The sequence below is a fragment of the Scyliorhinus canicula genome, chromosome 23 (genome assembly GCF_902713615.1).
Source record: "Scyliorhinus canicula chromosome 23, sScyCan1.1, whole genome shotgun sequence".
Lineage (NCBI taxonomy): Eukaryota > Metazoa > Chordata > Chondrichthyes > Carcharhiniformes > Scyliorhinidae > Scyliorhinus > Scyliorhinus canicula.
In genome coordinates, this window is record NC_052168.1 from 26,406,120 (window position 1) to 26,425,915 (window position 19,796).

The following is a 19,796-nucleotide window of genomic DNA, read 5'->3' on the forward strand; positions in this document are numbered from 1 at the left end:
TAGGAAAAGAATAAGCAAATACTCTAACTGGCCAATGTGATTAGTGGTGTTTAAGGATGTATGTTGGGGCCTCAACTTCAAACAACTGACTTAGTTGATGGGTTCGAAAGCCATTCATTTAAATTTGCTAAAGACACAAAGATATAAGGCGGTATTACAAGTATATGGAAACATGGAATTCCAAAGAGACAGTTTTGATTAGTGATTAAGAGGAAGTGAAATGAATTTCAATGCAGGCAAATGCGAAGTAATTTGTACTGGACCTAAAAAGAACAGAACACTTTGGAAATGGTGAAAAGTTAAAAACAATGGAGGCCCAATGAGACTTTGGGATTTAAGCACACAGCTCATGAAACTGTCATGAATAGGTACAGCAAAATAATCAAAAAGGAATGCCAGCCTTCATGCCTCGAGGAATAGAATACAAGGGGTAAGAAGTCATGCTTCAGCTATTCAATGCCCTGGTTAAGACCACACTTTGCAACACTGCAAACATTTCTGGACATTCCTTAATACAGGAACGTAAGCCTGGAGTTCAGTGTAGGTTAACCAGGCTAATACCTTGACTCCAGTGGATACGCTATGTGAGTGATTAGGCAAACTCGGGTTGTACTTTCTGGAGTTTAGAAGGTTAATGGATGATTTGAAATCTTCAAAGACATGAGGTGGAACAGATTGGGAGAAATTATTTCCACTAGCTGGGGAGATGGATGGAGAGGACAGTCTAAAAACTAGAGCCAGACCTTTCAGGAGTGAAGTAATAATAATAATAATAATTTCTTATTGTCATGAGTAGGCTTCAATTAAGTTACTGTAAAAAGCCCTTAGTTGCCACATTCCGGCACCTGTTCGGGGAGGCCGGTATGGGAATTATGGGGAGGCCGGTATGGGAATTAAACCTGCGCTGCTGCCTTGTTCAGCATTACAAGCCAGCTGTTTAGCCCAGTGTGCTAAACCAGCCCCTAACTGGAAATTGGAAAATACCGCTTCATATAAAGGATTGTACAAGTTTGGAACTCACTCCTGGAAAATTATGCTACACCAACTGTTAACTTGAACTGACAACGATAGATTGTTTATTCTTTCATGGGGTATGGGCGTCACTGGCTGGGCCAGTATTTATTGCCCAGCCCTAATTGCCCTTCAACTGAGTGGTTTGCTTGCCCATTACAGAGGTAGTTAAGTGCCAACCACATTGCTGTGGATCTGGAGTCACATGTAGGCCAGCAGATTTTTTCTTCCCTAAAGGATATTAGTGGACCAGATAGATTTTTACGACAATCAATTCATGGTCATAATGGATCCCAAGGCACTATCTGAAGTGCAGTCAAGTGTTCCTGGTGTCTTGGCCAATATTTCTCCCTCCATGAAAACCAGACAAATAGCTTTAGTTGTTTATTAATATCTGTGGGAAAATGCTCTTTAAAATTTATTTATCCATGCAGCCGTATTTTTTTTAAAGTACAAGATCACTTAACCTGTTTTTGCACAATTGCACACACATTATTTATCACAGAAAAGATCTGTGTGGACCTTTTAAGGATGCTGTGCAAGATTACGGTAGCATTGTGGATAGCACAATTGCTTCACAGCTACAGGGTCCCAGGTTCGATTCCAGCTTGGGTCACTGTCTGTGCAGAGTCTGCACATCCTCCCCGTGTGTGCATGGGTTTCCTCCGGGTGCTCCGGTTTCCTCCCACAGTCCAAAGATGTGCAGGTTAGGTGGATTGGCCATGATAAATTGCCCTTAGTGTCCAAAATTGTCCTTAGTGTTGGGTGGGGTTACTGGGTTATGGGGCTAGGGTGGAGGTGGTGTCCTTGGGTAGGGTGCTCTTTCCAAGAGCCGGTGCAGACTCGATGGGCCGAATGGCCTCCTTCTGCACTGTAAATTCTATGATAATTACACCCACACAGTTTAGTGGGAGCATTGCTGTGGGACCTCGCTGCACAAATTAGCTGCCAGGTTTACATGCCTAACAGGTGACTTCAACCCTGAAGCATTTGGAGCTGACATCAAGAAATGAAAGGCGTTATTGTAAATGCTGGTTTTCTTTCTCTTAACTAAATTGAACAGCCTCAATAGGCTGCAACCAGTGGCAACACTGGCCAGTCCAAATACGCAAAATATACCAGGCTCTTTTTGGGCTTCAGAGTCAAAGTTTTATATCAATTGCTAAATGACTAACGGACATACTCCCTGGGAAACAGTAAGCTTGATTAAAAATGACTGACTGAGGACACTTCCGAATTTGGTATTGAACAATGCAGTCTTCATTCCTTTACTCTCCCTTTATCTCACGCCGCTATGCTGTTGAGTCATCTGAATCACTTTTGGACAATCTTATCATGGAGAAGGCCTTGCCGAAGGAGACTCAAGAAATAACATGAACAGAGACAGCGATTTAAAGTTAACTTTACAGTTGAATCTTGAAACATGAAAATGGAGTCATTGCACTTCCAGTTATTACCTGAGTTCCTGCTGGGTAGCTGTTGAGTCAAGTGTATCTTCCAGTTCTGTTTTCAAAGCCTCCAACTCCTCACCTAGGTCTCGCTTCTGTTTATCAGCCTTAGTTCTGGCAACTTTCTCAGATTCCAGATCTTCCTGCAGTTCACTAATATGAGATTCCAGTTCACGGATTTTCTTCAGCGCAATAATCTTTTGTGCACCTTCTTCATCTGTTCTGTTGAAGATACAAAGAACCAGTTCAGAACAAAAAACTGGGCGTAACATTGCAGAGGCTTTCTGGACTGGTCAGCATCAATGTCTGGCAGTTGCAGAGGACAATAGGCAGGAAGCTGAAGTCAAACGTACACTATTTATATGTTGCATCTTCATAGGTAGGCTTCCAGCAACCAAAGGACAAGTTTAAAAAATATATATTTTTATTCTCCCTTTTCACATTTTCTCCCAAATTTACACCCACAAACAACAAACAATAATCAACAACAAATATGTCAAACTCCATAACAATAACAGCGATCCCATCCTCCCACCAAACCCCAAACATTAGCCCGTATGTTCACATAACAAATAACAAAAAGGAATCAGGAATCACCCATAGTCACCATTAACACACACAACCCCCCCCCCCCCCCCCCCCCCCTCACTCCTCCCCAAACCCTCCTACGCCACCCTCCCCAACTAATGTTCGATGTTAATCAGTTCTTGAAAATGCATAATGAATAATGCCCACGAATTGGAGAACGGCTCCATCCTTCCCCTCAGTTCAAACTTAACATTCACAAGAGTCAAGAATTCTAACGGGTCCCCCCGCCACGCCAGGGCACAGGGTGGAAAGGTTGCTCTCCAACCCATCAGGATCCACCTTCGGGCACCACTTTAGAGATTACCCTAAACACCTCCTTCCAGTAATCCTCCAGCTTTGGACAGGACTAAAACATATGAACGTGATTTGCAACCCCCAACCCCCCCTCCCCCAACGTTACCAAAGGACAAGGTTGACTACCAATTTACATCTTGCCTTTTGTGAGTAGAGGTTCTGAGTAGAGAACAAAAACTATCTTCTCTGTCCACATTCCTATTGCAATCTTTACCTGGCTAGTGCAGCCTGAAGTTCCTCCTCTTTCTTGGCCAACTGCGCTTTGAGCTCTGCAATCTGTTGCTGTAGTTCAGCAATCTGGTCATGTAAATCAGATGAGTCTCCCTCCAATTTACGGCGATTCTTCTCTAGTTCCTGTCGCTGCTTCTCCTCCCTCCTCAGACGATCTGTCGAAAAACAAATGGCCTACAATGTACTGTTTTGCTTTATCTACCCTCAAAACCTCAATTCGGATATCCTGTTCAGGATGGAAATGGGGTACAGTGCACACGTGATTTTTTTGTGGACCAAAATTGAAGGCATGAACCCAATACGACAAGCTACGCTACAAATCTACCCTTCAAAAGGGAGAGCAGCTTGTTTAACCCGCAAGATAAAAACTAGCAAGATTCCCAACTTGAGGAAAGTTTGAATGACTCGCAGCCATAGAGGAGTTTACTTCTAAAAACACTTTAAAAAAAAAAAAACACAGTATGTGGGCTTCACTGACTAGGCCAGCATTTATTGCCTATCCCTAATTGCACTCAAGATGGGTGGTGACCTGCCTTCTTGAACCACTGCAGTCCCTGAGCTGGAGGTACACTCTCAGTACTGCTTCAGGACCAGAAATTACCAGGCTTAAATGAGACAAGGAAACACACTCCTCGAGTCTGGCGCCTTAAACCACTCAGCCATCCTGACACGTTGCTAGACAAAGCGCGTTGCACGCGCTTTGACAAAGAGTCAGCGGACTCGAAACGTTAGCTCTTTTCTCTCCCTACAGATGCTGCCAGACCTGCTGAGATTTTCCAGCATTTTCCCTTCCACTCACAGTACTGTTAGAGAGGGAGTTCCAGGATTTAGACCCTGAACATATTTAAAGTGTGAAAAGTTGTGTGTGAAAACTGAAGCAAACTGACTTGAAAGACAGATTACTGAACAGTTTCCCTGCCTAATCAGTACCTATAATTGATGGTCAACAAAACACCAAAGCTTTCACTAATTCTACTAGGCTGTTTCATCTCCAAACCCAAACTGTTCAAGGTGCATCACCAAACACAAACCTTCAAAGGGTACATCTTCAAAGCACCATCTATTTGAGAATCAGTACTCCAGTACTGATGCATATGATAGCGTGGGAGATATGCTTCTGGACTCGTAACGCAAGAGGCCTAGACTAATAAACTTTTAATTTTTGGATTAACAATTTTAAATCAGTTTTTTCAAAAGTACGGAAGTACTTCTAGCCCCAAGTAAATTATTCAATTTATGCCCAAGTAAATTATTCTAACAAGCTACAATTCAACGCAAACTGGGACAGGCAATAAATGGCATCTTTACCAGTGGCACTCACATCCTGAGAAACATATAACAGAAAATTGATATTCCAGATGGAACTCAAGTGAAACTTTCTTTCTTGTAGGGTACCAGAGCTCAAATACAATTTTAAGCAAGGGACTGAAAGCAGCCCAAGATTAACTATGATTATGACTCTCAAAATTGAACTAGGACTTCAAAATCACTTGCAACAAAATACAATTCTGATGCAGGTAAATATTTTGCTGATGGCAGTTCCTCACCTTCCAGATCCGTGATCATGGTTTCATGTTTAGTCTTGAGCTTGAAAAGACTTTTGGACTTCTCCTCCTCTTCTGCAAGGTTAGTCGTAAATTCTGCTACTCTCTCCTCCATAAGTTTCTTTTCCTGTGGATCCATGTGCAGAGAGGGTATACACAACATATTAACAACATATTGAGGTGATGAAAGTGATTGCTGGGAATGCTTAACTTCTTCTCAAAAATTGGAATAAACTATATGCTGTGTATAAAAATGTGAAAAGCAATTGCTAACCTTCATGAGTTTATTGTTCTGATCTTCCATGAGAAAAATTTCATCACTCGTAACCTTCAGCTTCGAATCAACAGTCCCTTTTTCCAATTGCAACCTTTGTCGAGTTGCCTCCTCTTCTTCCAGCTGTTCCTCCAGTTCCTGGAAACACAGAAGTCAAATTGGATCATCAATATCACTCATCCCCTCCCTTAGACTGGGGCATTCAAACATTTTCTTCATGTCCAGTCATTTGCAAGAATAACAGACAGAGGCAACACTGTTAGAGATTCATCCCGCCAGGCATGCCATGTGCCAACTCAAACCCTTTGTCACCAAATAAAAACGCTACAGGTGTACAAGTACATTCTCCTCTGCTTCCCAACATCATCCAAGTCTTAAATGGACATCAATTAAACAAATCCCAGAGCATGCAGAGTGTATACGATAGGGTGGTTTGATATCTAACAAGATCATCTGCACAAACCCTCACTCCAAAATATCCACCCTTTTCTAAGATGATCAAGTGAACAAAATAGGACATCACATCCTCACAGATCTCTCTTGGAAAGAGCAGGGTACTGAGCACGCCAATTTTAACAACCCTACAAACTTACTCTACAAAAGTATATACCAACTTTACCTGGATGTTCTGTTGCATTTTCTTCTTATCTGTCATTAGGTGCTGACAGCGTTCTTCCTCCTCCTCCACTCGCGCTTCCAGATCATGCAAGATCTCCTCTAGTTCCTGCTTCTTGGCTGCAAGTCGTGCCCTCATTTCCTCAGCCTCTGCACAGAGCTCAGTCTCAGCCTGCAGCTGCTCCTGCAGAGCAGACTTCTCAACCAACAACTGCAAGGCAATTGGCAAGATGACATCAATTGGTACAATTCAACTCTAGCAAAAATGGTCCCCCACCTCCCTCCAGTGAAATCAATCAGTGCTCTCCAGGTGACGTAACAAAAGAGTGCAGTCAATCTGCATGTAGTTTTGGTTCTGTTAATATTCAGAAGTAACATATTTTACGATTGGAAGATGCAACTATTACAGGACATAAGAAACATTAATACAGTATTAAGGGAAGGCATTCACCTGGGTCTGTTGCTCCTCCAGCTCAGACAATCTATTTTCGGTTTGCAATTGTCTCTCCTTGGTTTTGACTAATTCATCCTCCTTGGCAATCATTTCTTCCTCTTGTCGACTCACTTGAAGCAATGGCTTTACCTATATACATTAATAGTACATTTGTTAAAAATGACAACCACCCAGATATTTTCTCAAAAAATGAATCCAAAATGTTTGTACGTAGGCATAAAAGGGTGACAATGCAGGGTAACAAATCACAGCGCAACAGAGCCCAGTCTCAGGCCCAGTACAGAACCATCATAATTCCAATGCAATTATACAAGGAGGACCAGCAGCCTCGCAGCAAAAAGGACCAAGTGGATCACAGGATTTTTTTTTTTTATAAATGTTTTTATTCCTAATTTCTCAATAATTTTAACAAAACACTACAAAAAAAAGAAAATAATGCAAAGAGAACAAAGCAACATATCAACAAAAAACGCTTAACCCTCTATTCAGCTAAAAATTAACAAAACAGAACGGGGCATCCGCCCCTAACAAATAACGTAAAAACAACCCCACCCCCTCCCCGGTTGCTGCTGCTGCTGACCTCCACCTATCGTTCCGCGAGAAAGTCAAGGAACGGTTGCCACCGCCTGGAGAACCCTTATAGAGACCCTCGCAAGGCAAACTTTATCTTCTCCAACCGGAGAAACCCCGCCATGTCACTGACCCAAGCCTCCACGCTTGGGGATTGCATCGCTCCACATTAACAAGAGCCTTCTCAGGGCTACCAAGGAGGCAAAGGCCAGAACTCCGTCCTCTTTTGACTCAGGCACTCCCGGATCGTCTGATACCTCAAATATCGCTATCCCTCAGCTTGGTTTTACCAGAGTGTCCAAGACCTTGGACATAGGGCGCGATTCTCCGACCCCCACACCGGGTGGGAGAATCGCGGGAGTGCCGGGCGAATCACGCCACGTTGCCCTGGCACCCCCACGCGATTCTCACTCTCTTTCTCCCCCCCCAACCCACCCCCACCCCCAAAATGGCGTGTCGCGACAGGCCATTCGGAGAATCGCCGCTCCGCTCGAGTGGTGATTCTCCGGCCTGGATGGGCCGAGCGGCCTGCTGAACCCAACCGGTTCACGCCGGCGCCAACCACACCTGGTCGCTGCCGGCATGAACATCGCGCGACCGCTGCATGTGGGGCCCGGGGGGGTGGGGGAGGTGGGGGGGGGGGGGGGATCGAGAACCAGGGGCATGCTCAGGAGGGGTCTGGCCCGCGATTGGTGCCCACCGATCGTCGGGTCGGCGTCTCTGAAAGACGCACTCTTTTCCATCCGCCGCCCCGCAAGAGCAAGCCGCCATGTCTTGCGGGCACCGGAAGGGAAGATGGCAACCGCACATGCGCGGGTTGGCGCCGGCCAACCTGGGCATGTGCGGGTGACGCCATTTAGGCACCGCCGGCGGCATCATTCAGGCTGCGCTGCTTTGACGCAAGTATCAAGGCCCAGCGCGCCTGATTGACGCGCCGCCGCTCCTAGGCACCCCCCCCTCCCCCCTGGGGAGAATAGGGGGCGAGGAGCAGTTTGTCTCCTTTTGGGAGAATTTCGCCCATGGCCTTTGCAAAGCCCTTCCAAAATTCCGTAAGTGGCGGGCATGCCCACAACATATGGACATGATTTTCTGGGCTCCCTGAGCACCTCACACACCTGTCGTCTACTCCAAAAAACTTACTCATTCTCGCCCCTATCATATGCACCACTTTAAACTGAATCAGGCTAAGCCTGGGCAAGATGAGGAGGAATTGACCCTGCCCAGGGTGTCAGCCCACAGGCCCTCATCCAGCTCCTCCACTTGCCCTTCAGCTCTTCCACCGAGGTCTCCTCCGCTTCCTGCAGCTCCTGGTATATTTCCGATATCTTGCCATCCCCAACCCACACGCCCGAGACCCTGTCCTGTATCCTCCGAGCAGGCAGCAGCGGGAATTCCCCCACCTGCTTTTTCACGAACGCCCGAACCTGCATATACCTAAAGGTATTCCCCAGGGGTAACCCAAATTTCTCCTCCAGCACCCAGACTGGCAACGGTCCCATCGATAAACGAGTCCCCCATCCTTTTGAATCCCGCCCTATGCCAGCTTAGGAACCCACCATCTATCTTACCTGGAACGAACCTGTGGTTGTTCCGTATCGGGGTCCAAACTGAGGCCCCTATCTCCCCCCTATCCTGTCTCCACTGTCCCCAAATCCTCAGTGTCGCCGCCACCAGTGCCCCCAAGCTCGTGTCTATACAGGACACCGCTTCTAACCGTTTCCACGGTGCCCCCTCTCCCTCCATTACCCACTTCCGAATCATAGACACATTCGCTGCCCAGTAATAGCTGCACAGGTTCTGCAGTGCCAACCCACCCCCCCTCACGACTGCGCTCCAGAAACAGTCTCTTAACCCGCGGGATTTTATTTGCCCATACAAATCCTGTAATACTCCTGTTTATCCGCTTAAAGAAGGACTTGGGGATGAGAATAGGCAGGCACTGGAAGGCGAACAGGAACCTAGGGAGGACCGTCATCTTTACAGACTGCACCCTACCCGCCAGGGAGTGGCGCAATACGTCCCACCTCCATCTGATCCACCAGACGCGCTAAACTGAGTTTGTGCAAAATCCCCCAACTCTTGGCCACCTGGATACCCAAGTAACGAAAGCTCCTCTCCACCATCTTGAGCGGAAGCTCCCCCAATCTCTTTTCCTGGTCCCTCGCATGCACCACAAAAAGCTCACTTTTCCCCACATTTAACTTGTATCCCGAGAAGTTTCCAAAATCCCTAAGAATCTGAATAACCTTCCCCATCCCCTCCACCGGATCCGCAATGTACAAAAGTAGGTCATCCGCATAGAGTGAGATACGGTGCTACATCTGCCTTCAGCCCCTTCAAGTACGAAAACACCCGGGCCCTCTTGACCGGCCCATTCAAGCCGCTCACGTTCCACGTGATCAGCCTGATTGGGGGGCTACCCCTCTCCCCTGCCGACTAGCCATCTCCTTTTTTAGGCCAGCCACGTGCCCGTACCTCCCGCACTCTCCAGCGCCCCAGGCGCCTCTCCCTCTTACCATCAACTCCCCCTCAATCAGCACAGCAGCAGCCCAGTTCCCCCCCTCCCAACCCCTTCCTTTCCCCGGTTAACCCCCCTAGCCCCCCCACCTGCACTCCCGTAAGTCAGCTGACTCATGCTGACCCCAGCCGCTCAGGTCTCTGCCTCCGATCCCCTTTTGGATTTCCCATCCAGATCACCAGCCCGCCCCCCACCAAAGTGGGGCAGTGAAAGTCTCCCCCCCACCCACACCCCATATAAACCAACGCGGATATCGAACACAGTACCGCCCCCACCATTTTGCGGGAAAAAGCTACGCTCCCTGCGTGGGCCGACCCCGCCCCCTGTGGCGCAGTTCCTTTCAACTGCAACCTCACCCCAGTCCCTGAGCTACGGACCCACCCAGTCCCAAGAAATCACGGGGAAAAAACCTCACCCCCAACAAGCATCTCTCTCACCAACATCCTACATATCATACTGCAAACCATTAATTCAAGTCCAGCTTCTCGTTTTTGATGAAAGTCCACGCCTCATTCGGCGTATCAAAATAGTGGTGTCGGTCCTGGTATGTGACCCACAGTCTTGCCGGCTGTAACAGCCAGAACTTCACCCCCTTCCCGTGGAGGATCGCCGTAGCCCAGCTGAATCCTGCCCGCTTCTTGGCCAGCTCTGCACTCCAGTCCTGATAAATACGGATCTTGGTATTCTCCCACCTGCTGCTCCGCTCCCTCTTCGCTCATCGCAGGACACACTGCCTGTCGGTGAAGCGGTGAAACCTCACCACCATCGCCCTTGGCGGTTCGTTCGCCCTCGGCCTCCTGGCCAGGACTCTGCGCTCCATCCCGCTCCAGAGGCCTCGGGAAGGCCCCGCACCCATCAGCGTACTCAGCATCGTAGTCACATACGCCCCAGCATCCGACCCCTTCATGTCTTCAGGGAGACCTAGAATCCGCAGGTTCTGCCTCCTCGACATATTCTCCAGGTCCTCCAGCTTCTCCTGCCATTTTTTGTGAAGCACCACGTGCGCTTCCACTCTAACCGCCAGGCCCAGAATCTCGTTCTCGTTGTCAGAGGCCTTCTGCTGCACCACCTTGATCGCCATCCCCTGCATATTTTGGATCTCCCCAAACCTTTCAATCGACGCCTTCATAGGGGCCAACATCTCCGCCTTCAAGTCAGCAAAGCAGCTTTTTAAAAACTCCTGCTGCTCCCGAGACCACTGGGTCCACGCTGCCTGGTCCCTGCCCGCCTCCAACTTGTTTTTTCGCACCCGTTCCCCTCTCTGCTCTAAAGCCACATTTTTGACCGCTCCACACCTGGTCCACTCCATACAGTGCTGGGGTCCCTCACTGCTACCTTCCCACACCGGGAATCGTCGAACAAATGCCGCTGAGGGTCCTTAAAAGGGCCCGAAAGTCCGTTACCGGCGGGAGCTGCCGACCGTGCGACCTACCCAGGCATAGCCGCAACTGGAAGTCCGGATCACAGGATAATAAGGGTCAGGACCCAACTATGGGTCCATATTCCCCTTGTGCATACCCACTTTCATTAATGAAAGAAAGAGTGATTTTTAAAAACGGTCAATTAAATAAATAAGAAGCACCCCTGACCACAAGAGAGGGGCAACAGGATATCAACTAAAGTTCAGAACTTGGCTCAACCTCAGACCCCTCCGCACAGAAGAAACCTCTCAGGATGTCCCTAATAAGTGCCTTTGACACCCCAATCTCCTGGATACCAACTTCCCGTACCAGCTTCCCCAAACAGGCGCCAGAATGTGGCGACTAAGGGGTTTTCACAGTAACTTCATTGAAGCCTACTTGTGACAATAAGCGATATTTATTTATTTACAGCACCAAACCTGGCCTAGCCCATCACACTCCAAAACAAAACCCATTACCCGTCAACCAAGTTGGCTTTCTTAAATTAACTCATGCTTTATCAAATTAAAGTTTATATTGCCTGATATTCGCAGGATAATACAGTGCAGAAGAGGCCACTCAGGCCCATCACGTCTGCACCGACGCATGAAAAACACCTGACTTGTCTATCTAATCCCATTTGCCAGCACTTGGCCCACAGCCCTGAATGTTATGACTTGCCAAATGCTTACTCAGGTACTTTTTAAAAAATAAATAAATTTAGAGTACCCAATTCATTTGTTTTTCCAATTAAGGGGCAATTTAGCATGGCCAATCCACCTACCCTGCACATCTTTGGGTTGTGGGGGCGAAACCCACGCAAACACGGGGAGAATGTGCAAACGCCACACGGACAGTGAGCCAGAGCCGGGATCGAACCTGGGACCTCGGCGCCGTGAGGCATCAGGGCTAACCACTGCACCACCGTGCTGCCCTACTCAGGTACTTTTTAAAGGATGTGAGGCAACCTACCTCTACCAATAATAATTCCCAATAACTTCCCAATGCCAATATTGGATAGATTTTCCCAGATTCCTGGTTTATCCCTACACAAGTCCCTCACCCCCACCCTCTAATTGCAGCATATCAATCCCCCATCTGCCAGTTCGTCACCTGCGTCCAATAGGAATTTATATTTGTGACAATACCTCGGTTTCTTTCAACATCCTAGGGTGCATTACATCTCAACTATGTGACTTACCAACTTTAAGTAATGTTAATCCTTTCAGCACATCTTTTCTATTGATTGTCCATCTATTCTTCTGGTGCAACCTTCGCATTATCCACTTTTTGTGAATATCGATAAAGTACTCATTTTTTAATCTTGTCCTTTGCCTCTTTCGGGGCTGGTTTAGCACACTGGGCTAAATAGCTGGCTTTTAAAGCAGACCAAGGCAGTCCAGCAGCACGGTTCAATTCCCGTACCAGCCTCCCTGAACAGGCGCCGGAATGTGGCGACTAGGGGCTTTTCACAGTAACTTCATTTGAAGCCTACTTGTGACAATATGCGATTTTCATTTCATTTCTACAGAAGGAAGTCCCCCATTGGGGCTATTACCATCCTGCTTTCCCCAGTTTACCACTTACACTTTGTAACATTTAACTAAGCTCAAACATTTTATGATTATGTCGGCTAATTTTTGCTCAACTTCCATTTGTCTCCTGCAGTGACTTTCACAATTCCTTCTGATACTCTTCCTGCTGGTTAACTAAATATTGCTCCTGAGATTTATCATGAACCTTTTCTTTTTAAAATACTTGTAAATTTTCAGAAATAATTCATAGTTTCAAACAGCCCCAAATTCCAGGCTTGAGGTAAGGAAAGGTGCTTGGTGTAAGAGCACTTTACCTCCAAAATCCAAGGCCAACTGCCAAATTTATATGGTCAAGTTTTAATTCTTTAGATTAAGTTTGCCCTGAGGGGGTCAGTACAAGGGTTCTTCCGGCGGTGGCAGCCTTTCCTCGAGTTCCTGGCGGAGAGGTAGAGGGTGGTCATTCTTTGTCCCATTGCCAATTCTACTTTTGGCCTCCTACACTGCTCCATGAAATCAATGGAAGCTTGAGGAACTACAAATCATTCTCAATTAGAACCCTTACATCATTTTATCTCAACATCAAATTCAATCATTTCAGATCATAAACATCATTCCCATTTTTTGGATAGGGGATGCTGTAATGATTCTGCTGCTGCCATAGACCCATTGTGTGTTTCTTTACAGTCCCATTACAATCCCTTCTTTTGTCTTGCACAATTCATCCTTTTTGTCATTCCTCCCCTTCCAATTTCCCTGCGTAAAAACTTTTACAGCTCTACATTTTTCAGTTTTGACAAAAGGTCATTGACCTGAAGTATTAACCTAGATTTTCTCCAGATACAGGCAGACTTGCTAAGCACTCCCTGCCTTTTCTACTTATAGTTCAGTATCCACGGATTGTCGAAATTTACAAGTGACAATATACTTTAATATCTATGTTGAAAGGAGAAAAAAATTGAAAGCTCCTTTTCAGACAGACAATTTTATCGAAGGAGTGGACATCATACTTGCCTTTGTGAACAGTCTCCACCACTGCCAGTTACGCAGTTTGAGGTAAGCAGCACAGTTCCTCTGTATCACCTTCATGGCATTCAACTGCTGCTGGCGTCTGGAGAAGGCCCTGTAATACACTAACAGTTAGAATACAGTTCCCATAATAGTAGCACAGCACCACATATTTCAAACTCCTGGAGGATTCAGTTATAGAACAGGAATCTAGAAGCATGATTAAACATAAAATGGGTGGAAATCCTATTAAAGATGAGCAATGCACACAGTATATGTACTAAAAAGGGGAAAAAGGGGACAATCATGAAGTGGGAGGAATCCGACATAGCAGGAATTACTGAAACATTGGAGGGGAAAATCTAGTTTTAAAAAAAATAGAGGAGTAAAGTGGGGAGGTGGAGTAACTGCTTATTCAGGTTAAAATAATGGTAGTAGGAAAAAAAAGGGATGGAAGCCAAAAACAGAATCCATTTGGATGGAGATAAAAATAATAAAAGGTTATTTACATTGATAGGTGTAGTCTTCACACCACCCATTTTGGTAAGGAGGCTGAGAAAGTGTGCAGACACTTTAGGAAAATGAGTGAGGAAAAGAATCATCATGGGGGATTTAAGGGTGGCACAGTAGCACAATGGTTAGCACAGTTGCTTCACAGCACCAGGGTCCCAGGATCGTTCCCCGGTTTTGGTCACTGTGCGGAGTCTGCTAGTTCTCCCCTTGTCTGTGTGGGTTTCCTCCGGGTGCTCCGGTTTCCTCCCAATGTTCAAAGATGTGCAGGTTAGGTGGATTGGCCATGCTAAATTGCCCTTCATGTCCAAAAAAGTTGGATGGGGTTACTGGGATAGGATGGAGGTGCAGGCTTGGGTAGGGTGCTCTTTCAAGGGCCGATGGGCCGAATTAACCCCTTCTGCACTGTAAATTCTAGGACTCTATGATTAACTACGTCGATATCAATTAGACAGAGGGGATAAGGGAATGGAGATTCTACAATGTATGCGAGACTCCTTTCTAGCCCAATGACTAAATAGCCCAAAAGTTGAGTTGCTATTGGATTTTTAAAAAAAAATTTGTTCTCCTTTTTCACATTTTCTCCCGAATTTACACCCACCACCAACAAACAATAATCAACAACCCCATAACAATAATAACGATTCCATCCTCCCACCAACCCCCAAACATCAGCCCGCATGTTTACATAAACAAATGACAAAAAGGAATCAGGGATTACCCATAGTCATCCTTAATATGGGGGGAGGCATCGGCAAGGGAAATTCTTCAGTTAAGGGATAGGGCAGGGAAGTTGGTGGTAGCTCCGGAACTGATTAACAAGGTTTTTGAGGAGTTTTACGAGAGATTGTACAGAGCCACCCAGGGGAGACCGTGAGATGCAGGAATTTCTAGATGGGTTGGGAGTACCTGAGGCTAGGGGAGAGGGACAGGGCTACATTAGAAGGAGCAATACTGGAGCAGGAGATAAAGGATGCAATTGGGGGGATGCAGTCGGGAAAGGTGGCAGGGCCGGATGGGTTTCCGGTGGAATATTATGAAAAATTTAAGGATAAGTTGACATCCCTGATGGTGGGGATGTTTGAAGAGGCAATAGGGAAGGGAGTGCTGACACAAACCTTGGGGCAGGAGCCAAGGTTGGACCGATCACGGCCACGCTCGCTGGTCCCATCGGGGGGGGGCACTGGCTGGGCTAATGGTGGAAATGGGAAGGGTGGACCCTTGGATGTTCCTGCACGCAAGGGAACGGGAGTACTCGTTTTTCTCAGCAGTCCATAAGGGATACTCGCGGATCGACTTTTTTGTGGTGGGAAAGGCTTTGCTGGCTGGAGTCAAGGGGTCGGAATACTCTGCAATTGCAGTGTCAGATCACACTCCACATTGGGTGGATATAGTGCTGGAGAAGGGGGTAGCGCAGAGACCGGGGTGGAAACTGGATGTGGGACTTCGGAACCAAGTATTCTGTGAGAAAATTGAAACGGTAATTAAGGAATATGTAGGTTTCAACTGTACGGGTGAGGTGTCGAAGGCAGTCGTCTGGGAGGCTCTAAAGGCAGTGGTGAGGGGTGAGGTAATTTTGTTTAAGGCCAGGGTGGACAAAGAGGAGAGGTTGTAGCGGCAGAGGGTAATAGATGAGATGTTGGAGGTAGATAGGACTGGAGGGCATGACTTATGAAGAAAGGTTGAGGGAGCTAGGCTTTTCTCACTGGAGTGAAGAAGGCAGAGCGGTGACTTGATGAAAATGAAAAATGAAAATCACTTATTGTCACAAGTAGGCTTCAAATGAAGTTACTGTGAAAAGCCCCTAGTCGCCACATTCCGGCGCCTGTTCGGGGAGGCTGTTGCGGGAATCGAACCGCGCTGCTGGCTTGCCTTGGTCTGTTTTCAAAGCCAGCGATTAGCCCCGTGAGCTAAACAGAGTACAAGGTGATGAGAGGCATGGATAGAGTGGATAGCCAGAGACTTTTCCCCAGGGTGGAAATGACTGTCACGGGGGACATAATTTTAAGGTGTTTGGAGAAAGGTATAGGGGAGATCTAAGAGGTAGGTTCTTTACACAGAGAGTGGTGTGTGTGTGTGAAATGCACTGCCAGCAGAGGTGGTGGAGTCAGAGTCATTCGGGACATTTAAGCAACTCTTAGAGAGGCACATGGACAGCAGTAAATTGAAAGGGTGTAGGTTAGGTTGATCTTAGATTAGGATAAATGGTCGATTTACATGGGTGATTCCAATAAAGCACAAGTACACATTAGGAGAGGAGTGATAGGCAGGTCTAGTTTCTCTTGAACAAAAGCCGAGGGGTGGCCTAATAGAGATCTCAATTATCGAAGGTTTTACAATAATAATAATAATAATTTTAATTGTCACAAGTAGGCTTGGAGTAACACTGCAATGAAGTTACTGTGAAAATCCCCCAGTCACCACACTTCGGCACCTGTTCCGGTACACTGAGGGAGAATTCAGAATGTCCAATTCACCTAACCTGTACATCTTTGGACTATGGGAGGAAACCAGAGCACCCTGAGGAAACCCACGCAGACACAGGGAGAACATGCAGGCTCCAAACAGGCAGTGACCCAAGCTGGGAATTAAACCCGGGTCCCAGGCGCTGCAAAGGAACAGTGCTAACCACTGTACTATCGTGTCACCCGTGATAAGAGTGATAAAGATAGAACATTTTTTGTGGGGAAGAGCATAACTATAGATCATCACTACAAGATGGGAGGAGGCTCAATTGAAGCAAACACTAACATCTACTAGCTGGGCTGAGTGGCCTGTTTCTGTGCCACATCTCCTCTGTACTCTTATGTGCTTTCTCACAGCAATGACTGACTCCATGTGCACAGTAATATTTTTAGATAAATTTTGATGGTGACTGTTTTCAAATTTTAAAAGATTATAAACAAATCAGGAAATAATTGACAGACTGAATGACTTCTCCCTTGAAAAGAAAAGCTATGGGGTGACCTGATGGGTCACGAAAGGCTTTAGATCAATTGCTTCAGTGGAAATGCGGCTTCATCAAGGATCCGATTCTTAGGAAGGGTGCGAGTGATCAGACATATGATAATCATCAGGTGACAAAATATTTAGGAATGCAACATCGGAATTTTGCACTTTTCAAGTATCAGCATAGTAAGAAGTCTTACAACACCAGGTTAAAGTCCAACATGTTTGTTTCAAACACTAGCTTTCGGAGCACTGCTCCTTCCTCGGGTCCACTTTGAGTCGGCAGTTTGCAGTGTCGATGGTAGCCATGATGTGGAGATGCTGGCATTGGACTGGGGTGAGCACTGTGCTCACCCCAGTCCAATGCCGGCATCTCCACATCATGGCTACCATCGACACCGCAAACTGCCGGCTCAAAGTGAGAAAGTAAAATCAAATACTAGTGTTTTGTGTTTAAACAAAGGAGATTACAAGGGGATGAGAGAAGAACTAGCTACGGTAGACTGGGAGCAAAGACTTTATGGTGGAACAGTTGAGGAACAGTGGAGAACCTTCCAAGCGATTTTTCACAGTGCTCAGCAAAGGTTTATACCAACAAAAAGGAAGGACGGAAGAAAGAGGGAAAATCGACCGTGGATATCAAAGGAAATAAGGGAGAGTATCAAATTGAAGGAAAAAGCAAATAAAGTGGCAAAGATTGCTGGGAGATTAGAGGACTGGGAAATCTTTAGGGGGCAACAGAAAGCTACTAAAAAAGCTATAAAGAAGAGTAAGATAGAGTATGAGAGTAAACTTGCTCAGAATATAAAAACAGACAGTAAAAGTTTTTACAAATATATAAGACAAAAAAAGAGTGGCTAAGGTAAATATTGGTCCTTTAGAGGATGAGAAGGGAGTTTTAATAATGGGAAATGAGGAAATGGCTGAGGAACTGAACAGGTTTTTTGGGTCGGTCTTCACAGTGGAAGACGCAAATAACATGCCAGCGACTGATAGAAATGAGGCTATGACAGGTGAGGACCTTGAGAGGATTGTCATCACTAAGGAGGGAGTGATGGGCAAGCTAATGGGGCTAAAGGTAGACAAGTCTCCTGGCCCTGATGGAATGCATCCCAGAGTGCTAAAAGAGATGGCTAGGGAAATTGCAGATGCACTAGTGATAATTTAGCGAAATTCACTAGACTCTGGGGTGGTCCCGGTGGATTGGAAATTAGCAAACGTGACACCACTGTTTAAAAAAGGAGGTAGACAGAAAGCAGGAAATTATAGGCCAGTGAGTTTAACTTCGGTAATAGGGAAGATGCTGGAATCTATCATCAAGGAAGAAATTGCGAGGCATCTGGATAGAAATTGTCCCATTGGGCAGACGCAGCATGGGTTCGTTAAAGGCAGGTCATGCCTAACTAATTTAGTGGAATTTTTTGAGGACATTACCAGTGCAGTAGATAACGGGGAGCCGATGGATGTGGTATATCTGGATTTCCAGAAAGCCTTTGACAAGGTGCCACACAAAAGGTTGCTGCATAAGATAAAGATGCATGGCATTAAGGGTAAAGTAGTAGCATGGATAGAGGATTGGTTAATTAATAGAAAGCAAAGAGTTGGGATAAATGGGTGTTTCTCTGGTTGGCAATCAGTAGCTAGTGGTGTCCCTCAGGGATCAGTGTTGGGCCCACAATTGTTCACAATTTACATTGATGATTTGGATTTGGGGACCAAGGGCAATGTGTCCAAGTTTGCAGATGACACTAAGATGAGTGGTAAAGCGAAAAGTGCAGAGGATACTGGAAGTCTGCAGAGGGATTTGGATAGGTTAAGTGAATGGGCTCGGGTCTGGCAGATGGAATACAATGTTGACAAATGTGAGGTTATCCATTTTGGTAGGAATAACAGCAAACGGGATTATTATTTAAACGATAAAATATTAAAGCATGCCGCTGTTCAGAGAGACTTGGGTGTGCTAGTGCATGAGTCACAGAAGGTTGGTTTACAAGTGCAACAGGTGATTAAGAAGGCAAATGGAATTTTGTCCTTCATTGCTAGAGGGATGGAGTTTAAGACTAGGGAGGTTATGTTGCAATTGTATAAGGTGTTAGTGCGGCCACACCTGGAGTATTGTGTTCAGTTTTGGTCTCCTTACTTGAGAAAGGACGTACTGGCGCTGGAGGGTGTGCAGAGGAGATTCACTAGGTTAATCCCAGAGCTGAAGGGGTTGGATTATGAGGAGAGGTTGAGTAGACTGGGACTGTACTCGTTGGAATTTAGAAGGATGAGGGGGGATCTTATAGAAACATTTAAAATTATGAAGGGAATAGATAGGATAGATGCGGGCAGGTTGTTTCCACTGGCGGGTGACAGCAGAACTAGGGGGCATAGCCTCAAAATAAGGGGAAGTAGATTTAGGACTGAGTTTAGGAGGAACTTCTTCACCCAAAGGGTTGTGAATCTATGGAATTCCTTGCCCAGTGAAGCAGTTGAGGCTCCTTCATTACATGTTTTTAAGGTAAAGATAGATAGTTTTTTGAAGAATAAAGGGATTAAGGGTTATGGTGTTCGGGCCGGAAAGTGGAGCTGAGTCCACAAAAGATCAGCCATGATCTAATTGAATGGCGGAGCAGGCTCGAGGGGCTAGATGGCCTACTCCTGCTCCTAGTTCTTATGTTCTTATGTTCTAAAGTGGACCCGAGGAAGGAGCAGTGCTCCGAAAGCTAGTGTTTGAAACAAACATGTTGGACTTTAACCTGGTGTTGTAAGACTTCTTACTGTGCTCACTCCAGTCCAATGCCGGCATCTCCACATCATGTATCATCATGTTCAATCTACTTTAAAGTACAGAGTTATGGCTCTGAT

The 19,796-nt window shown here is 46.2% G+C and overlaps 1 protein-coding gene across 5 annotated transcripts in view; it reads right to left on the reverse strand.

Moving 5' to 3' along the window:
- LOC119956378 (myosin-9-like) overlaps window positions 1-19,796 on the reverse strand; it is a 187,089-nt gene that overhangs the window by 38,435 nt on the left and 128,858 nt on the right. For all 5 annotated transcript variants that reach the window (XM_038783544.1, XM_038783543.1, XM_038783546.1 and 2 more), the window contains 7 exons: window positions 13,494-13,602; window positions 6,457-6,588; window positions 6,010-6,216; window positions 5,391-5,528; window positions 5,120-5,243; window positions 3,556-3,727; window positions 2,469-2,681 (listed from right to left, as the gene is read on the reverse strand). In XM_038783544.1, coding sequence (XP_038639472.1) covers window positions 2,469-2,681; window positions 3,556-3,727; window positions 5,120-5,243; window positions 5,391-5,528; window positions 6,010-6,216; window positions 6,457-6,588; window positions 13,494-13,602 — 1,095 coding nt within the window. The remainder of the gene's footprint in view (window positions 1-2,468; window positions 2,682-3,555; window positions 3,728-5,119; window positions 5,244-5,390; window positions 5,529-6,009; window positions 6,217-6,456; window positions 6,589-13,493; window positions 13,603-19,796) is intronic.